Source organism: Aethalodelphis obliquidens, unplaced genomic scaffold (genome assembly GCF_003676395.1).
Source record: "Aethalodelphis obliquidens isolate GAN/ISIS:26980383/991018 unplaced genomic scaffold, ASM367639v1 scaffold12, whole genome shotgun sequence".
Lineage (NCBI taxonomy): Eukaryota > Metazoa > Chordata > Mammalia > Artiodactyla > Delphinidae > Aethalodelphis > Aethalodelphis obliquidens.
The window spans coordinates 42,590,004-42,609,413 of NW_020837956.1; the positions used below are offsets into that span (position 1 = coordinate 42,590,004).

Consider the following 19,410-nt stretch of genomic DNA (forward strand, 5'->3'; position numbering starts at 1 on the left):
GAATTAGTTGCTTTGTTTTGACACTAAATTATTTTGTACCATTGGAGACACCACGTCCGCCCACCATTCTTGTATAAATGGGGCTGGTTTGGATGCTCTGTCCAGAAGCAAAGGAACCACGGGCTGCCGAGAACCGTCTAAGCTCTTGTTTGAGGCGAGAGCCCACAGTTCAGGCAGGGACACCCCGGGGTCCCTGACGCTGGAGAAGAGGGACTCTGTGGCTCACTCCCAGCCCTGCCGCTGTGTCCAGGGGCCACTCGGGAATGATGAGCAGCAGTAGGTGGTGATGGTTACTTTTGCACTCTGAAGGGACAGTAAGTGGGGATCATTCTAGTTTTAATCCTCCGTTGGTCTCCAGCGCAACCAAAGTGGCGTAATTTGCAAAACCATATGGGACAGTAATGCATTTAATCAGCTGCAGTAAGTCAGCTTTAACACGGAGTTCTGATCTGTTACAGTAAGTCAGCTTTAACACGGAGTTCTGATCTGTTACAGTTGGCCCGTCTTTATTGAAGTTCCATAAAGTGAAGCTCTTTCACTCAATTGAGAATAATGAGAATGCTGATTTAACTGCTCAGGGGACTGGGTTTGTTTGCTTGTTTGTTTGTGGTTTTTTTCTGATTGACGGTCATGTTTCAGCAGCTCCCGGGACATCACATGGTTTCTGTGACCGTCTCACCCTCTGGTCAGGTCAGAGCCCAGCCTGCTCGGCAGGACCCAGGGGCACCATGTGGGGACCTCGCAGCCACCAGGCGGGGCCCCCTCCAGGCTTCCGGCATCGCTCTCCGATGCTGCTAGGCCGGAGCAGAATAACCGCGGCGGCCCCAGAGGTCAGCTTTCACCAGCACGTGCTTCCTTTAGTAGATCTGGGTTGACGACCACATTGGAAATGGTCGCAAGGCTGACGACAAGCAGGTGACACGTCTCTGGAGGAGAGTTTCACAAGGGAGCCAGGTGTCTGCTCCCCCCGCGGCTCCACGTCACTGGGATTTGTTTGAAACACCAGCTGCTGTCTCTCAGACACCAGGCAGCTGAAAATCTGCTCTGGGGGCTATTTTTATAACAAGTGGATGCGTGAACATTTGAGGTTGGTGTGGGCAGGTTTTGAACTAGCAAGTCTGAGCCTGCAGAGAGAATCGGCCACCTTGGGGCCGATACTCAGCGGCCCTTGTGCCTCATTTATAAAACAGTTAGCGAGGCTTCAGGGTGGTATCACTTGAGTTTTCTGAGCAGGTATGCTATGTTTGGGGCAGAAAAAAAGTATGAAGTCCCTGCTGGTCCTTTGGATCTAGTTGCTGTAAATACTGTGACACAAGACTCAGTCGTCATCACGGAAGGAAAGAAAGGGACTCGGCCTCCACCCACAGTTCCCTGGAAGGTGCGTCCCCCAGAGCCCGTCAGCAGGGGGCGTTGGCTGCCCCCTCCTCAGCGGGCGGTGGGGTGACAGCAGAGAGCGGAGCTGGGAGGGGCGCCATGGGCAGAGGAGACCCCTGACCCTGGTCCTGCCGTCCATGACCCCACATCCACCTGCAAGTACAGTTTCCCCAGAACATGGCACATGGGGCCCTGGGGGTGCCGGGGGCCCAGAGGTGGTTGGGGTCACCTGGAATGTTTGGGGGTTGCCAGAACGCACTGACCTTCTGGAAAGAGCGATCAGAGTATGAGACGGCCTGAGTCCGTGGCTGAGAGTGGGCAGCAAATACACAGAAAAAGAAATGGAAGAAAGTTGGGATGACCTCAGGGACACCTGAAGTTTATGATTACCATCGCTGGTAAAAGTGGTACCTGGTTGCCAGGGAGCTGAAGACTTTAAAATCTGTGTCTTATTAAAGATACACACAGAAGTATTGGAAACATGGGCGTAAGGAAGAGGCTTGACCACTTCTTAATATAATGGAGTCAATATTGTCCACTTTCTTCAATGAAACCTCAAACAATCTATGGGGACTCTGCCCTGATGACGCCTGTCATGTTCCAATACAACTTACAGGTGAGACCGAGGGCACTGAGGAATTACCTGTTGTTGCAGGCGCCCGTGATGAGCCTGTACTTGTTTGCCAGGCAGGTGTTTGGACATCTGGGGGGAAGCATGTAGGGCTGGCATCCGGACAGGTTTGCAATCGTTTTCAGTAGATCTTCTGATAAAACATCTAAGGAACAAACACCAAAGCTTCAGCCCTCGATTGTAATAACAAACCTACCTGACGGGGTAAACGTTCTAATGTGATCGGGATTCCCACAGAAACCTCCTCATTCTTTGCAGGAAGCCCTTCCTTCTCCTTGAAATCAATCCTCTCTCATTTAACCCCCTCAAGTGTCCTCGTTGCTAGGAATGTGGGGTTTAAAATTTATTTTTGCTTTGCAATCTTTCAGAAAAGCAATTCTGAGAGCTCTGACCCCAGAGGTCAGCACTTCTCGGAGGCGTCCGCAGCCTCGCTCGTGGAATCTCCAGCGTCTGCCGTGCTGCTCGGCCGAGGCTGGGGGCCCACGTCCTGACCTCAGAAGACGGCGGATCCTGGCCTTTATCCTCCCCGCAAACCCTACCTCAGTCAAGTTTCCTAACAGTATCCACGTGTCCATCTACAAAACCCTTCTTTTCACCTTCATGTTGATGTTTGGTTCCTTCTCATAAATTTTTCTAGGTTAGGGCCCCAGGAAACAGTCTCTTATTTTTTGCCATTTTTGTTGCTGTTTATTTGACAAATCAAAGCAAGGACCACTTTCTTGTCTGTTGGTAGAGGGAATCACTGGTTACTCTCCAAGATGGTTTGTATAAATCTTCAAAGATAATGCCATAAAACTGGCCAGATCCCGATGAAATCAAGATAGAAAAACACTGGAAGACACGCATCACGTTTTCAAATTAGAGAGAAACAAAACTAGCTTAATGTTCACTGAACAACCTCTATGGAATGACTGTACGTGGACAGTTCAATGAAGCTTAGACTACAATTTTTATTTAGTCAATAGAGAAATACACATTCCTTAACAAGGTGAGGCTTTGTATCAGGAAACGCTCAAGCACATGCGAGAGTCTAACAGACAAAGTCCATGAAAAGAACCACAATGGGACTTCCCTGGTGGTGCAGTGGTTAAGAATTTACCTGCCAATGCAGGGGACATGGGTTTGAGGCCTGGTCCGGGAAGATCCCACATGCCACGGAGCAACTGAGCCCATTTGCCACAACTACTGAGCCCGTGCGCCACAACTACTGAGCCCGTGTGCCACAACTACTGAGCCCGTGTGCCACAACTACTGAGCCCTTGTGCCTAAAGCCCGTGCTCTGCAACAAGAGAAGCCACCACAATGAGAAGCCCGCGCACCACACCAAAGAGTAGTCCCCGCTCGCCGTAACTAGAGCAAGCCTTTGCCCAGCAACGAAGACCCAATGCAGCCATAAATAAATAAATAAATTTATTTTAAAAAAAAGAACCATGATCATAGCTATGTTAATACAAAACCAATGTTAGGAAACATCCCTAGGGGAGGGGTGCCAACATTTGATTGTAGATACTGTTTGGTGACGAACTGATGGGGAAACATTTGGATCCTTTCACTTTTACTAATTCTGAAATTTCTAGATTGGCTATGCTGATAGTGGAAATAATAGAAAACATCCTAGACTATGGGGTTCTTCAGTTCTGCACCACAGCCTGGCCCAAACCCATCAGTCAGATACACCCGCAGACCTGGGCAATGGCCTTGCGACTGTACACCGTGAACCCGAGGCCGGCGGGACCTCTGACTGCAGTCGCTGCTCCCAGAGTCCCAGCTGCACCGAGACAGGACCGCGGACCAACAGTCCTTAGAGACAGTTTTCAACTGCTTCAATAAAAACATTTCAAATGGATCTTTGGTTGCTATAAAGTTGATGAAACTTAACTTCTAAGTTTAGTATCTGAGAATTCAGGTTAATCCCGATTTAGCTGAGTCTGTCTCATTCTAAAAGCTAAGTAAATCAGCATTAAACTAATCTACAGCTAATTGGGAGGAAAAACTCAGACCAAGTAGCTCATGGTACCACACTGAAAAAAGTCTCCATAAGTTCATTAAAAATAATCTTGTTTTTTAATTCCTCATCACTGGACTTAGAAATATGCCTATGATCGAAATCACTTTCACTCAGTATCTTAACATCAACAGAGCCTTGGATGGGATGCAGCTCGCCCCTCGTGTCTGCTGGTTTGCCTGTGGCCAGCCGAGTGGACGGCCAGTGCTCCCAGAGGCCTGAGCAGGACCCTGAGGCAGTTTTCTCAGGAGAAGCGGGGCTGCTGTCCCCGTCTCCCTGGAACACACTGCGTCCCACAGAAGTGAGTTTCCCCCAGGTTTTAACCAGGTCGGTCGGGACCTTGAAAGTATCCCTCGATCATTTCTTACCACAGAGCGGGACACTTAGGTTATCGAGCTGCTTCTCCAAACCCCATCTGAACAGCAGAGAAGCAGTGATTTCCCAGACTAACAAAACCAAGCTACTGAGCCTCTTAAAAACCGCTCATTTGTCCTGTGAACGAGTGGGCATCGCGCCCTGCGGGGACTCCCCCGGCCCCTGCGCAGCCCTGCCCGGCCCTGACCTGCCCCCTCCCCCGGGTGCTCACCTGTGGGCGGCCCAGATGGTGCAGACCCGAGGTGAGCCCTCCTCATTGCCTCCTGCACCGACACCTCCATGATGTCCGCCGCCCGGGACGCCGCGCGGCTGGTGGGCTCAGGGAGTTTGGAAAAAGACAGAAGCTGTGACGGAGAAATGATTTCTCTTTTGTGGAGGTTTCTGGGCACAAAGAGGAGATGTAAAGTCAATTATTCTTTTATGGTGTTTGGTAATTACTTACTAATCAATCACATGCACCTTTACTTAGTACCTGCCCGGCGACAGGCAGGTGGGGATTCAAGGACCCCGTCCACAAGGACCGCGGGATTTGGTGAAGGGTTGGGACCCAAGTGTAGACGATCTTCCAGTGTTGAAAGGTGAGGAGAATGACCGATGTTTGTCTTTTACAAACATGCGTAGCCAACTCATTTGATCCTCATAACAGCTGTGTGAGACCAACCTTCTCATCAAAGTCCAGTTAGTGAGTGGGTTTGCTAACGTTGCCTATGCCTGTACCATACATTGCCATGAAAACTAAGTTAAGTTGGTTTCGAACCCTTTTGACAATGGCTCATCTGTGTGTGTGCCGCTGATTCATTCTTGGTCACTTTGTAATGTACTTTACATTTTTGTTGAGATAAGGTCGTCTCACTTTTTATGTTGACAGTTTTTCTAGCTTATTGTGCAATACTGATTTCTAGTGTTATTTAAGGGTATTTTAAGTGCTAATTAATGTTTCGCTGAGAGTATTACTGGGGATAAATCAATTGATTTTGTAACTTGAGAAAACAACCCAGTCAGACATGAGGGTTCCAGCTGATGGATGGGGCTCTGAGAGCCAGCAGCCTGTCCTGGTCCCAGGCCAGATGTGCTGAGGCTGCGACCCTGCTGTGTCCGTGTCAGTCACGCATCTCACGGCACAGCTGAGCAGCTGACGGAGCTGCTGGCGGCGAGAACTGCAAGTCCTGCCGTGGGCGCCCCTCACCCTCCCGTCCCTCTGTCCTCTCACGAGGGTCCCCGGCCTTCGGGATTCCAGCATCTCCCACCACAGGGGACCCACCTGCCCACCAGCATTTCAGGGCCCGGGGACCCCTGGAGGGGCAGGACCCAGGTGGCCTGTGCAGGAAGCTGCCGTCACCTGGTGGCCCCTGCAGGGTTGCACCAGTGAGGCCCCAGGAGCCCGTGTGAGACCAGCTGTAAGCCTAACCTGAGAGCCGTGGGGGCAGAGCTCGGGGCAGGACACCCCCTACCACTGCTGCTTGGGTTTCTGGTTCACAGCCCTGAGGTCTTGGGGAAATGGCCCAGCTGTGCTTCAGTCGTTCTGCCAGCTCTGAGCACGTGGATCCTTCACACGTTTCCCTTGTTACTAACAACCTGGGATGTGCGGAGCCCCCTGGGCGGAGGTGGCGAGCAGGTGCCGGCTGAGCACTGACCCACATTACTCCACGTCTTCAGTTACTGCTCACCAAAGCGCAGGAGACCAGTGCTGGTGGGCCCATTTTACAGATGGGGAAGGCGGTGCACCAGGATGACAGCCCGTGACTGACAGAGACGGCGTTGAGAACCGAAGATCCTACACACACGGCACGCTAGACACCAGCCAGTGCGCGTAGAGACGTACATGATAGAGAACTTAACGCGGGAGCGTGCTGGGCTTGCCAGCGTGTTTTCCAAAGGTACTGTGAGGCTGTGAACTTTGAGAGGCAGAGCTTTTCCTTACAAGCTCCCACGGGAACCAGGTTCAGAGACCCCGGGCTCCAGGCTCAGAGACGAATGAGGCCGTTGCGCAGGGCTGCCCACCCATGCTGGCGTGTGTTTCCACACCCTGGACGCCGCGGTAGATGTGACATTGGCCCCCAAAGACATCCAAGTTCTGACCCTCAGGCCTGTGAACATGTTCGCTTCTACAGCAAAGGGAGTTAAGTTGCAGGCGGAATCAGGTTGCTACTCAGTTGATCATAAAAGCAGATCTCATCCTGGATGACCCAGGTGGGCCCAGGGTAGCCACAGGGGAAGGTGACAGTGGAGGGAGCTCGGGAGATGGATGTGACAGCTCCAAGACAGAGGAAGGGGCCAGTAGCCAAGGGATGTAGGTGGCCTCGGGGACGTGGAAGAGGCAGGAAACACATTTGTTCCTGAAGTTCCAGGAAGAACATGGTTCTGCTGACACTGTGGTTTTGGGCCCGTGAGGTACGTGTTGGACTTCAACCCTCAGGACGGTAAGGTAATAAATTACGTTGTTGTAGCCACCGAGTTTGTGGTGATCTGTTACGGTGGCAGCGCCCGCGGGCTCTGGTCCTGCAGAGGAAGCCGGGTCTTTCTGGGAGGACAGGAAGCCTGGCCTTTACTGGAAGGAGTCCTTAACCGCACGTCGGACAGTGAACAAAACTGTCTTCCAAGGCTGTTGGCTGTGTAGACACCCTTGGAGAGCCGTCTGGAGGGAGGCAGTCAGGGCCCCTTCTCAGGAGAGCTGGTGTATAAGAAAACAGACAGGATCTTCCTGGGCCACCGCACACCAGCCCCCGGGCCCTTCCCCAGGCTGCGGCCGGCCGGAGCCCCAGGGCAGCAGGCGGGCCTGTGCGGGCCTGGAACTCACCTCCCTGTTTGCTCAGGTCTCAGTGGGCACAGCCTCATTCCCAGGTTTCTACTGTTTTTCTTCTGCTGTTACTAAAATCCACTGTGCAGCACAGTCTGCGAGTAGCCTTTGTTTCAACATTTACATATGAAACGAAGCCCCCAGGCCACAGGCTTTGCAAAAGGTCAGTTCCCCCTCGGGAGAAAGCAGGTCACCTCAGGAAAGGACGGTGCAGCCTTCGCTGCAGGGGGTCCAAGGAGGCTCAGCGCCTTCTCTCCATAGGGGTTGTCAGTAGCTCTTCCCCCTATAGTTGACATCATAGTCGTGGACACACTAACAGAGCCAGACTTCAAGAGATTTCTTCTTTCTTTCCCCTTTGGTTGAAGTTTTTATAAAATAAGCAAAACTTAGTTGCAGCCAATATGGACTATAGGGCCTTTTTCTGGTAGAATAATAGAAATTTGGAGTAAACCGACCTCTGCCTTGTGATATTTTGTATCCTGAGACCTTAAATGATTATTAGTCGGATTCCAGTAAATTAACACACTCGTGACGATACAACCTGCTCTTAAATCCTGTGTGTTTGTCGTGTTTGCTTACGAACATCTAATGTGAGACTGTAATACTCTCAATATCGATGTCACTTTTATGTTTAACGTGAAGGTGTTTCTTAATGATTTAAAGGAGTGCGGGGCAGATTTAATTCCTAGGTAAGGTTACAGCTGTGTCGCAGAGCCCGGATGCTGGGGCCGTGCGTCTGGACCCCTCCTGCCCCCGGGGTCTGAGGCCAGTTCTGCAGGAGCCAGGCTCCCTCATCTGTCTTTTGAACCAGGCTATATTGACCCCTGGCTGCATCACTGTCCTTTGCTCTGTTCTGCTAGAGAGAGAATTTGAAAACGGTTCCTCTCGCTGGTTTGCATGTGACCCCAGAAACGAGAATAAGCTCACGTGAGTCTCAGCCCCTAATTTGTAAGGTGGAGGACACTGTGAAGAAGACAATGGGCAAATCGCTACGCCCCAGGAGCCGGCGCACCTCCTTCCCACTCCCGGGACGGTACCTTCTCATCGTGGAGTAGACGGCCTCGTCCACCAGCAGCTTGCTCGCCTCCACGATGCCCCTGACTCGACACTCCTCCGTCTCTCCTACGAACGAAGCATCCCACCGTCAAACGCAAAGTTCACAAACTCCCCGCCACGCGCAGCCGGATGCAGTGACAACCACGCGGCGTCTGGGCCCCTCCTCCGTGGGGTCCTGGGTCCATTTCCCCATCTTACGTGAGTATTGGTTCCTCGCTGGCGGAGACCCTGGGGATGGGGTGGGGAGGGACGCAGCACCATCTTACGCGGGCAGCCCGGCCATTTCTACTTCTCACCTGCCCTGGCCACCTCCAGGGATTCTGAATAACTTCTTTTGTGAGAGTTTTCGTTACCTAAACCAGTGGTATAGAACGTTCATAATAATAGTTGCCTATTTTAACTTGTGCGTTTAAGAGAAGATAAACTACTCCAGTTTGATAAACCACAGCAGTTTGCAGTGAAAAGACCCTTATTTTTTATTTTAGTTTTTAGTGCATGGCATGTTTAACAAGTTCTGTGGTATGAATGCTTGCGTTTCCCCAGAATTTGTATGTTGACATCCTAGCACTCAATGGAACAGCGTCCGGAGGAGGGGCTCTGGGAGGTGATGAGGTCGTGAGGATGGAGTCCCCATGATGGGGTGCCTGCCCTCGTATAAGGAACCCATGAGCTCCCGCCCCTTCCTCCAGGCGAGGACACAGTGAGAAGAGCCCGTCTGTGAACCAGGAGGAGGGTCCTCACCAGAATCTGAAGGTGCTGGAGCCTTGATCTGGGACTTCCGGCCTCCAGACTGAGAGAAGCAGAGGTCTATTGTGTATAAGCCCCCCAGTCCATGGTTCTGTGATCGCAGCCCAAACAGACTAAGAAAATAATTTAAGATTCCGTCTTGGGGTTAAAACGTGAGGTTCCAAATGAATATCATAAAGTAGGCAACTCCTCCCAATAATGCACACAGGGAACTTCTGTTACTAAATTACCTTTTGCGTAATCAATACTTCATCAAAGGAAATGCATCCATTTCTAAGAATAAATAGAATATCAGAATATTCTTGAACGTTACACATCTAAGTAGAAAGAAAGCTATTTTCAAAATGGCAGATTTCCATATCTTTAGAATTCCATAGGCATAGCGTATTCCAGAAAATACATTAAATTCCTGAGCAAATTTAGGAGGATTAAGTTACCAGATAGCTTTTGTCCTAAAATTTAACGGAAGATTTTGTTGCAAGAAGAAGTAAAGGGACTCGAAACTGTAAGAAAATTTGGGGGATTCAGACGGCAGGTTCCTGGGAGGCGGAGACCTTGTCAGAGTCCATCCTGCATCCAGGAGCCCAGGTGGGGTCTCGCCCCCGGTGGACCCACAAAGGCACCTTGAAGGACGTCGGGTTTCGCCTGCAGCCCCTCAGTGTCCTTCCCCAGCCATCAGCGCACATTCCACAGCGTGACTCCCTCTGGTCCTTCCTCTGTGCCCCCTGCGCTCCTCCAACCCCGGGCTGGTGGAGGGCACACGGGGTGGAAGCGGCCTCAGCTCGGCCGGGTCCAGGCCACCACGGCCATGGGTTCCTGCCATGGGGTCTGAAGCACATGGTGGGCGTGCGGCACAGGAAGCGGGCAGAGCGGGGGAGTCGGGGACCCCAGAGGGGCCACCAGCCTGGGGCTGCAGAACCCGCAGGAGAGGCCTTTTCAGGGACCCCTGCCCTGGGGCTGGGGGGGATTTCACTCAACTCTCAGGACTGGGAGCCCCACGAAAGCTCGGGGTTTAAGGCCCTGTGACCTTCATGTACTTCCTTTCGTTCCCGTCCAAACCCTCCGTCCACATTTTCATTTCTGAGGTCAGCCTGGCCCTGCGTTGGCCGAATGCACTGACCCCCCTGCCTCTTACGTCTCCTGCAATGAGATCCAATGCTGGCTCTTCGCAGGCACTGGGCAGTATTTGAGAACGGATTCAGTAAAAAGAAAACTGTTTGTCTGTCACCACTGTCTTTGGAATTAACAGTTGCTAGAGAGATCCTTCCTTTTCTTGGCGATATTCACATTGTCATTTAAGCGTAATCGATTGTATTTGACTTATTCTCCAGTATCTTTCCTTCCTATGAAGTAGTTTACCGAGTTCCTAAAGACAGTGTTACAGGCTTGCAGACTATTATCTCTTCAGATATTGCATAAGAAATATAGTTTTGTGCTGAAAATTCCCCATAAAAGTGTAGTTCTCGTCTTGAATTGCCTCCAGTCTCTGCCGGTAGCGGGTGGATGTGACCCGTGTCGTCCCCTCCTCACCGTGTGGGGTGTCAGGCTCATCTCCCTTCCTGGCTCTTCAATCACCTCCTTCAGCTGCAGCTGAGCAGCTACCGGGGCACGGGGTGGCGTCCAGAGACGCAGCATCCGACCGGAGGACCACAGACTGGGAGATCTGGAACCCAACCTCTTCTTTTCAGGTCTGAAGACTAAATCCGAGGGAGTTTCCTGATTCGTCTGCTCTGGAGACATCAGCCTTCTGAAGACGGGTACCACCCGAGGGGGTGCGCTACCCATAGAAGGTCCCCTCCGAACATGCTCATCTCATATGGAAAGAGCTGGAATTCAGGAAGCCGTTACGCAAGAAAACACTACAGGCCAGAAAGAAGGAAGTCACTTATTTCCAAAGAGTGACTTCTAAAATAACAAGGCAAGAGTGCTGGACTCTTCCTCTCTGAGCTGTACTCTCGACTAACTCCGAGGACGTGATTTGCTCTGAGCTCTGTGTTTAGTCCTGACTTTAATGATACCTGTTTGCTGAAACCCAATGAACTGGAGTAAGTCTGCCAACTTTCCTTGTGAAACAGATTCACTCATCAGGCTGGCTTCCCAAATCCCCCATCTGCAGCAACACCTCTGCTGCCTCTTGTTCATTTGCATCTGATTCTCTTGTAACAGCTGTGATGTGTTGGAACACACAGATGACTGCACTTAAATCTTGACTTTGCACAAACACAAGAAACGAACCCCAGTCCGTGAGGTGATGAACTCATGTGGTTTCCATGATAAACGCGCTATTCGGAGCTTTTGCGAGAGGACTTGAACTCCTGCTGTGCAAACCTGCCTACGGTTCACAAACTGATGTGACACCTAAGGACAGCTGTTCCTGAGTGTTTATTAACCAGGCTCAAACGTGTGTGTTGTTTCCACGTGCAGACCTGGGAGGTGAGGGTGAGCATGGCCACAGCTCCGCCGTCTCTGAGATCCTCGGGACCTCTGCTTTCTAAGCTGTGAACGGGTGACTGGACCCCACTGGCAGGTGGAGATGGATGTCTGTGGTCCAGCCCGGACCTGGTCCTCATGCCCGGGGCCCCCAGCCGGTTCTGAACAAGCGACAGGGAGCAATCCAGCAGCTCATGTCACAAAGTCTGTGAACACAAGTGATATAAACCCAAACGCAGACAAAAAGTCTGGTGGGATCGTCATTGAAATTTTGGCTACAGAGAAATGTGACTGATAAAAGTTATGTTTCAAAGAAAGTTCGACACTTCTATATATAAAATAGATAACCAGCAAAGACCTACTGTATATAACACAGGGAACTATACTCAGTTATTTTGTGATAAACTGTAAGGGGAAAGAATCTGAAACAGTGTATATGTATGACTAAATCACTTTGCTGTACCTGAAGCTAACACGATATTGTAAATCAGCTATTCTTCAATTATAAATGAATAAATAACTAAATAAAAAAGGAAGTTAACCAGTGCGCAATTATTTTGTTTAAAATGACCATTGGCTTGTCAACTGGGAAAAAAAAAATCATTGTATTAAAGGCTGTAAAAGTGAAACACTGTAAGACTAAGGATATTTTCTAAATAATTAATTTACAAAGTAAACAAGTAATTAGCCAGCTTCATAATAGTCTAATGAACAATAAATTCGGCTCCAAATTGCAGCATTTTTATCAGATGCTATACTGTGCATTAGTTATATATATACTGAAAGTCTGAGGAAAAAAATAACCTCTTAGAGATGGGGAAACAGTAAAAAATTGCTCTAGCAAAGCTGTAGATATACCTTTCCCAATTTTTAAAAAATATATGATTTCTAAAACTAAAAAGTCTAGTGAGCAGATATATTTATATTCTGTTGAATGGCTTTTACGCATGACCCCTTTGTCACTATGGTTTTGTAGAACTAGGACTGTGGTAAATATCAGATGCAGTGACCAATTCGCAAAGCGTTTGCTGCACCCATTTGCTGCGATGGGTTTGCTGGGCTGGGAGGAGGGGGCCACGTGGCTGGAGGGGATTTAAATGGAATTGGATTCTGGTTTTTTCTAGTTCGTATTGTCCAGGCACGATGCACTCGGTACTTTAGACGGAGCATCTCACTGACACTCGCAAATGGAGCTGTGGTGGAGAATCTTCCGGTTTTCTCCATTTTACAGACAGGAGAGTGGCCCAGTCAGTGGTGGGTGGGGACAGAGCCTGACCCCGGCCTCCTCATGGCCATTTCCTTAAGGAGCATATGGGTCTGCAAAGGACTCTGGTGCAACTGCTCATGTGGCCCTGAGGCCCCCGCGTTCAATGAAACTGGAGACTCCGCGGCTCTCAGCAGGAGACACCCTGGGGTGGACGTGGCTGCGTGGACTCAGGCCGCTCATCAGGCCTGGAGGGTGATCGAGGGGCCCGGGGCTCGGGGGAGAGGCCAGGGGAGCAGAATGTCCAGCCCTGAAGAGCCGAGAGGCGAGCCTGCCCGGGGGGCCCGTGTTGCAGAGGCTGGTGACCAGAGAGCATCCTCGAAATGCCCTCCGACACCCTGCTCCCGTCACATCCCTTCTCCGTGTTTGGGACCTTTTTTTCCTTTTTTTTCAAAACAGAAGCAGAGTTTGAGCTGTGATGATTTCAACCACAGCATAGCTATACCTTTCTTAATGGAATTTGACATTGTAGCACCCTGATTCCAGAAAATACAGCACAGAAGTGATTTAATGAAAAATGATTTTGTGATACAGGAACAAACAACTACGCCCAAAGAAATGTTTTTCAAATATATGAGTAGGTAAAAATGGAAATTTTCTATTGTGTAATCATAGGAAAATCAGTTATTTTTCAGAAAAAATTGTATTCTAATCCTTCTAAACTCAAGAATTATTGTTCTTTTCTTGGAAAGTGAAAGAGACACTGAAGAGGTCTTACCTGATTCTGGAGAACCCACGATGCTTCCTGTTCTGGTTGCTGGGAGCAATAACGTTATGATTTCAGAAGACCATAATTTATTGTTACTCACCCCAAAAGAGGTCCTTGTGTCTCAGGATGAAAGAGAAGACAGCTCCGGCACAGGCCACGGCCAGCGTGGTGCCCAGGACGGCACGAGCTCCCATCCTGAAGAGGAATTGAGAGCATCAGGTGGTCAAGGGCACGGTCAGCCGCTCAGTTAGAGTCCCTGCTGACGACCCTCCACGCGCTAGTTCCTGCGAGGCAGCTGCTCTCAGAAGCTTGGGTCTGAGCGCTGGGGGGTTCTGACCCACATGTCTGTGGTGTGGACACGCCTTACCCGCCCAACTATTTGAAAACAGATCCCTCCTCTTGGGCAGCTGTGGTCACCAGAATAGCTCAGTGACAACCTGTTTTATTTCATGGTGATGCCCTAATGCCGTAAAACTTCTGGGGATAATTACAGGGAATAAAACAAATCTATTTCCCATAACACATCTCTGTAGAATTTTAAAAAATGAATAATACAAGGAATTTAGCCTTTAGAAAAGAGGTAAATAAAATTTCTAAATGCACATGGGATTTGCTACAACATTCTTTTTCCTGCCTATAAACTGATTTCAGAATTACGGAGCTGTTAAGACAAAGCAAAAATTCCAAATCCATCGTTTCCATTTTCCCAGTTTTTCTTCTCCTAGCCTCGGATGTTCTGCTGCTATCTTGGGGCCACGAACTTTGTTAAACGGGGTGCGGCTGACAGGGCATCCTGGGTGGAGTACGTGTCAGGGCCTGCTGACCTGTGAACCGCCCTGGCCGCACCTGCCGGCCGCACTCTCTGCACTGAGGTCACAGGAAACCTAACCGTCGTCAGCCCCGCGGCTCTGCTCAGACAGCCTCCCAGATGTGCCCTGAGTCCGCAGAACAGCCTCCCTTGAACTGCTTTACAAGTTTCAGTGATGGATTTCTCTCAGAAAAAGGAAAGCCAAAACGTTTCACAGCCAGACCCTCTCCTCCACTCAGCCAGAGGTAGGTGTGCAGGACAGGTGACCCTGGACGTGCCCGGCTGCCCAGGGCCTGGCCTCCCGCTATAAGGAGGCTCCAGGCTCCACTCCCCGCCCACATCGCCGGGCTGGACCGGCTCCCGTTCCTGGGTTGGCTGGACGTTTACCTCTGTGTTTGCACAGAAGGCCGTGTGCTGGCCAGGTGTGCGTCCATGTGAGGTTGAGCCTCTGGTCCTGGAATGAGGAAGAAAGGGAAAGAAGGCATATGTGTCGGGAAAGAAGAAATCAAGTACAACCGGCCCCTCATAACGCTCGCACTGTCCTCTCTCTCGCTTCTCTGAGCTAAACACCTTATGAGAAAGAGCAGGTTCATCTGCAGAGGCAGCGGCTCCAGCAAGCCCCGCCGATGCCCTGCACCCCGTCTCTGAGAGGGCGTGAAGCACGTCTCCGGGTCTGTGGAGAGCGTGGGGTTCCTGGACCTCTTCACTGCCCGTCTGAGTCTTGGGGTTCTTCTATAGGAAAATCACTCCTCTTCTTCCTGCCCTTTTTCGCTCTCTTCTTGGGGCCTTATTCAAACTTGGGGATACGCTCCCTCCAGGAAAGCTGAGGTTAGACGCTAACACGTGTGCGAGGCATCGGGACACCAGGACATAGTTGAAGCACTAGAACGTCACGATTAGCACAGGAAAGATCAGTTTGAAAGTAACACAGTAAATGAGTTAGAAAAGCAGGTGGGCAATCGTCAACAGTCATGGTAATTTCTCCCTGAAATGGTGGGAACAGGCTGAGACAGTGAGATGAAGGGCAAGACTCAAGGCCCCTTCACAGCAAAGCAGGGACTTGGTGACTTGCTTCCCTGGGAGCAGGCAGGGGCAGAGCCAGGGCCCGCCAGGCTGAGCTGCTGGCCTGAAGTCGTGGGGATCCCGCTTCTGACTCTGGGGAAGCCAGGGAAGGAGGGGAGCCGGGTGAGAGAAGCAGGGTTTGGGCGCTGGACTTGAGGCACTGGAGCTGTGCCCAGGCAGCCAGCTGGGGCATTTGGAAACACACTTGTGTAACTTTGGGTGGAATTTGCCTGAAGGGGGTCGCGAACATAGATGAGGCAGCTGGATGTGACACGCGGGATGGTTCAGGGAGAACACAGGGACGCAGAGGCGTCTCTTTACTGGGACACCAGCTGCTGTCGGCCTGTGTTTAGGGCCCTGGACGTGAGGACGATCCCAGTGGAGACCGGATGTTCCTCTGAGTCCTTGGCTGGCTCAGGGCAGACGCTCAGATGGGTGGCCTTGTGCACACAGCCTCAGAGGCCAGCGCCTTGACGTAACTGTTTCCACGGGCATCTCGTGCCGGCTGGCTGCGCCCAGGAACAGCAGGTCCTTGTGCTCAAGTCGCCCTCCACGACTGGGCCCGAGATGTTCCGTGACTCGCGTCAGAGCCTGGAATTTGCGTGGTGCCCTGTGGGGATGAAGCACCCACGTCCCACTGAGCCTTCTAGAGGTTCCAGCTCACTGGTGTCCCCACCGCACGTCCTCACACGAGGGGTCAGCATAGCACAGGGTTGAGCAAAACACAGCAGCCTGAGATGGAATCCCGGACCTGACGCTTCGCTCTTGCCGGTGCTCTGAGGCCTTTACTGTTCACGCTCCCAGCCCTGCCCCGAAGTGGAGGGTCCCAAACAAAGGTCCTCTTCCTCCAGAAGAGACAGAAGAAGGTCGCATCATTCTTCTTCCTTTAGTGAATTCGAATCACTCCAAGGGGTGATAGAAATGTTAGCGGGTGTCAAGTCGGCAATGTGCTTTTCCGGTTTATTAAACGTTCTGACGAGCTCAGTTTTATATTGTGCGTTAAGAACACTGATATTTGGCGAGTTATAGACAAAAAACTGTAGGACTCTCCTGAAACACCTGTATCATTTAACCGACTGCTTAAAGACAATCGAGGAAAGGGTATCTTTGGGGAGACTTTTAAAAAGCAATGGTGCCCTTTTTAAAAAGAAATAAAGAAAACATTTTGGCTTTTGTTAAAGTAACAGTTACACAAGGAAACCTATCTGCTTGGTCAGTCTGGAGAAACCAGCTCAGGGCTGCACTTTCGAGAGGTATTCGTTGCATTTCCCGCTGCCTTTGAAGGGCCCAGAGCATGTGCCCTTTTCAATGTTCTGATAAAACATTCTCCAGCTTCAGGTAGTGAGACGTTGACAGCCCCTCACCACATACGCACACATCCCAGTCGGTCACGAGGACTGTGGGAATTTATTGATGTGACCGTCTTTCTAAAGGTATTTTAAAAGTCACGGTGCATATGATTTGCCCATGTTCACGCACACAGAAATGAAAGCCCCAGGACGTGTGTCCTGAAGCTTCTGAAGGATGTGTCCTACATTAATAATTGTGTTGCCCGCCGTCCGTCGCCCCAGGACCTGGGTCCCCTCCACGCTGTGTGTGACTCTCCATCTCTACACCTGGAGAAGTGGATGCTTCTTGGTCGTCCCCTGAACACATATGAAATGGGGGGAGGTGACAACTAAATACATCTGGATGTTCCCTCTGTGCCCACGACCTTCCAAACGAAGACGGGGTCACGTGATCCGCCTCCTTTGAAAACATCGTGTCCAGAGTGAGACGTGGCCTCACCTCCTTCCCGGACCCCAGGGCGCTGGGTCGTGTCCCGTGGGCTGGAGACGGCGTCTTCCCTGTGTCCCTACTGTCCTCTGCGTGTCTGTGTCCTGACCTCCTCTTCCTACAGGGACACCTGTCCTCCTGGGCTGGGCCCCTTCTGAAGAGCTCACTTTACCCACATTACCTCCTTAAAGACCCTAACTGCACACACGTCCTGAGGTTCTGGGGGTCAGGGTTTTGGCATGTGAACTTTGGGGGGGGCGTGGTGCAGCCCATCCAGGCTGCAGTGAGGTGCAGCGAGTCCCCTCCCGCTGGGTCCCTGCGCAGGGGCCCAGTGTCCTCTCGCTCCAGCACCAAAGGGAGCAGAGCCGCTGTGCACGTTCCTACCCGCCGAGGAGAAGATGCGCCCTCACGGCCGTGTGCGAGAGGCAGCCGGACCCAGCGACCACGCATGGCCGGTCTGCCCACATGGGCTCCGTGTGAAGACCTGTGTGTCCGTGGGCCCCGCGCCTTCCGATTCCAGTTCACGTGCGACTCTTGGGAGCGGTCTGTGCCGGGGAAGTGCGTGGCCTCCTGCCACGTGTAGGTAGGTGGACCCTCCCGCCCACGGTGATGGTGGCATCCTGTGGGACGCCGGCGTGGTCCTTCTCGGGTCACTCGAGCCTCCCAGACTCTGGCCCCCAGGCCACGTGGGCAGAGCCAGCCTGGGGACATCGCTGGTCTACATTCTGGGTGAGGCTAGCGGTCCATGCCCAGGGCTCTGAGTGGGAGAAGCGCTCTGTGCCCACTTAGCTGATGGGACCACAGGTGTAGGCTCGGCCACGGCAGCTGGGGCCTTGCCTCGACACCGCGCTCTGCGATTCGAGCGCCCGAGGGCCCTCCCGCCTGCCTGCTGTGCTTTGCTCTGTGGGTTGCTAGCTCAGCAGGGCCTCTGGGCAAAGGCTCGCCCTGGGGCTCCCCACTCCCGCCAACCCCGACCCTCCCCACCGGCCCCCGGAGGAATCTGGAATTTACCCTGAGAGACGAGTGCCCGGAGCCCTGTCACTGCAGAGACGTCGTCCCCGGGTGCAGCCTGGTGGCCGGGTTCGAGGCAGGTGTGGCAGCTGTGCCCTCGGGTGTCAGATCCCAGTTCCTGCTGGAGGTGCGGGGTGCTCCTGGGCGCCAGCGGGATGGAGGGGCATGGGGCACAGGGAGCGGGGGACAGGCACGGCTGTGCAGGGTCTTCTCCTCTGGGGACATCGGTGCTGAGTCGTTCCCAGAGGTGGCCTTGCTGGGCCGACTTGGAGCCCAAATGCTGGAGGCCTCTGCGATCTCACAGCCGTGCTCCCTGCACGTGGGGGCACCTGGACCGAAGCTCTCTGCCTTTCGGACAAGGAAAGGGACGCTCTGTCCGCGTCGAGGAGAGACACCCACAGCGCAGGGCCCAGGGGACCAGCCAGAGTCCCCACCAGGCCCGAGGACGGGTAGGACGGGGGAGACTCTGTAAGAGGGCTTTTCATTTCACTTGTGTGGCTCGCAGCTGTTGCCACCAGGACACGTGATTAGAAAGCGGTCTGTCTATTTATATTTTTGTTAAAGATAAGAGGAATTTTTAAAAAAGTTCTCCTTTAGGTTTAGTCATTAGTGACTGACTTGCCAAGACATGAAGAGAGTCTGTGTGAATGTTTGATTCTTGCCGATAAAAATCCTGAATAAACTCACACCTACAATGAACGCATCACCAGTTTCATTGAAACGTGAAGTAAACTTACATTTTCACTTAGAGTGCTGGGCGAATTCGCACATTATAATGGAGCGGTTCTTCTTCTCAGACACTTGCACAGTCAAGTCACAAGTATTTCTGGTTTTCAGGTGCAGCTGTATGTGTTTTCTGTAACCCAGGAGTCCCCCTACCAATTTAATAACTTTGCAAAATGAGTTTTCTGAATGTAAGAAGCTTGCTAACAAGGACAGAAGGTCAAGTGCTGTATGAAGGATGGAAACTAAAGTCCACGGTGTCCAGGCTGAAAAGGGCTCTCCAGCCGGAAGCCCCGCGTTTCAGGTTGTGGTTTCGTGTGGGAAAAGCGGGTAACTTTCCTGGTAAGCGGTAATAATCGCCTAATTCAGAGAATCTACAGAGACACCATGCTGTAGCAAACATGGCCACTGTCACCGCTGACCTCCGTCCCTGTCAGCGCTGACCTTTGTCACCGTGCCTGCTGACCCTGGTCACTATCACCGCTGACCTCCGTCCCTGTCAGCGCTGACCTTTGTCACTGTGCCTGCTGACCCTGGTCACTGTCACCGCTGACCTCCGTCCCTGTCAGCGCTGACCCTGGTCACTGTCACTGCCGACCCTGGTCACTGTCACCGCTGACCTCCATCCCTGTCAGTGCTGAC

At 51.8% G+C, this 19,410-nt stretch overlaps 1 protein-coding gene across 3 annotated transcripts in view; it reads right to left on the reverse strand.

Moving 5' to 3' along the window:
• Nucleotides 1-13,582, reverse strand: part of TPO (thyroid peroxidase) — a 32,244-nt gene extending 18,662 nt beyond the window's left edge. For all 3 annotated transcript variants that reach the window (XM_027113911.1, XM_027113910.1, XM_027113909.1), the window contains exons 1-4: nucleotides 13,489-13,582; nucleotides 8,220-8,304; nucleotides 4,597-4,766; nucleotides 2,018-2,150 (exon numbers count right to left, since the gene is read on the reverse strand). In XM_027113911.1, coding sequence (XP_026969712.1) covers nucleotides 2,018-2,150; nucleotides 4,597-4,766; nucleotides 8,220-8,304; nucleotides 13,489-13,582 — 482 coding nt within the window. The remainder of the gene's footprint in view (nucleotides 1-2,017; nucleotides 2,151-4,596; nucleotides 4,767-8,219; nucleotides 8,305-13,488) is intronic.
• Nucleotides 13,583-19,410: the final 5,828 nt, after the last annotated feature.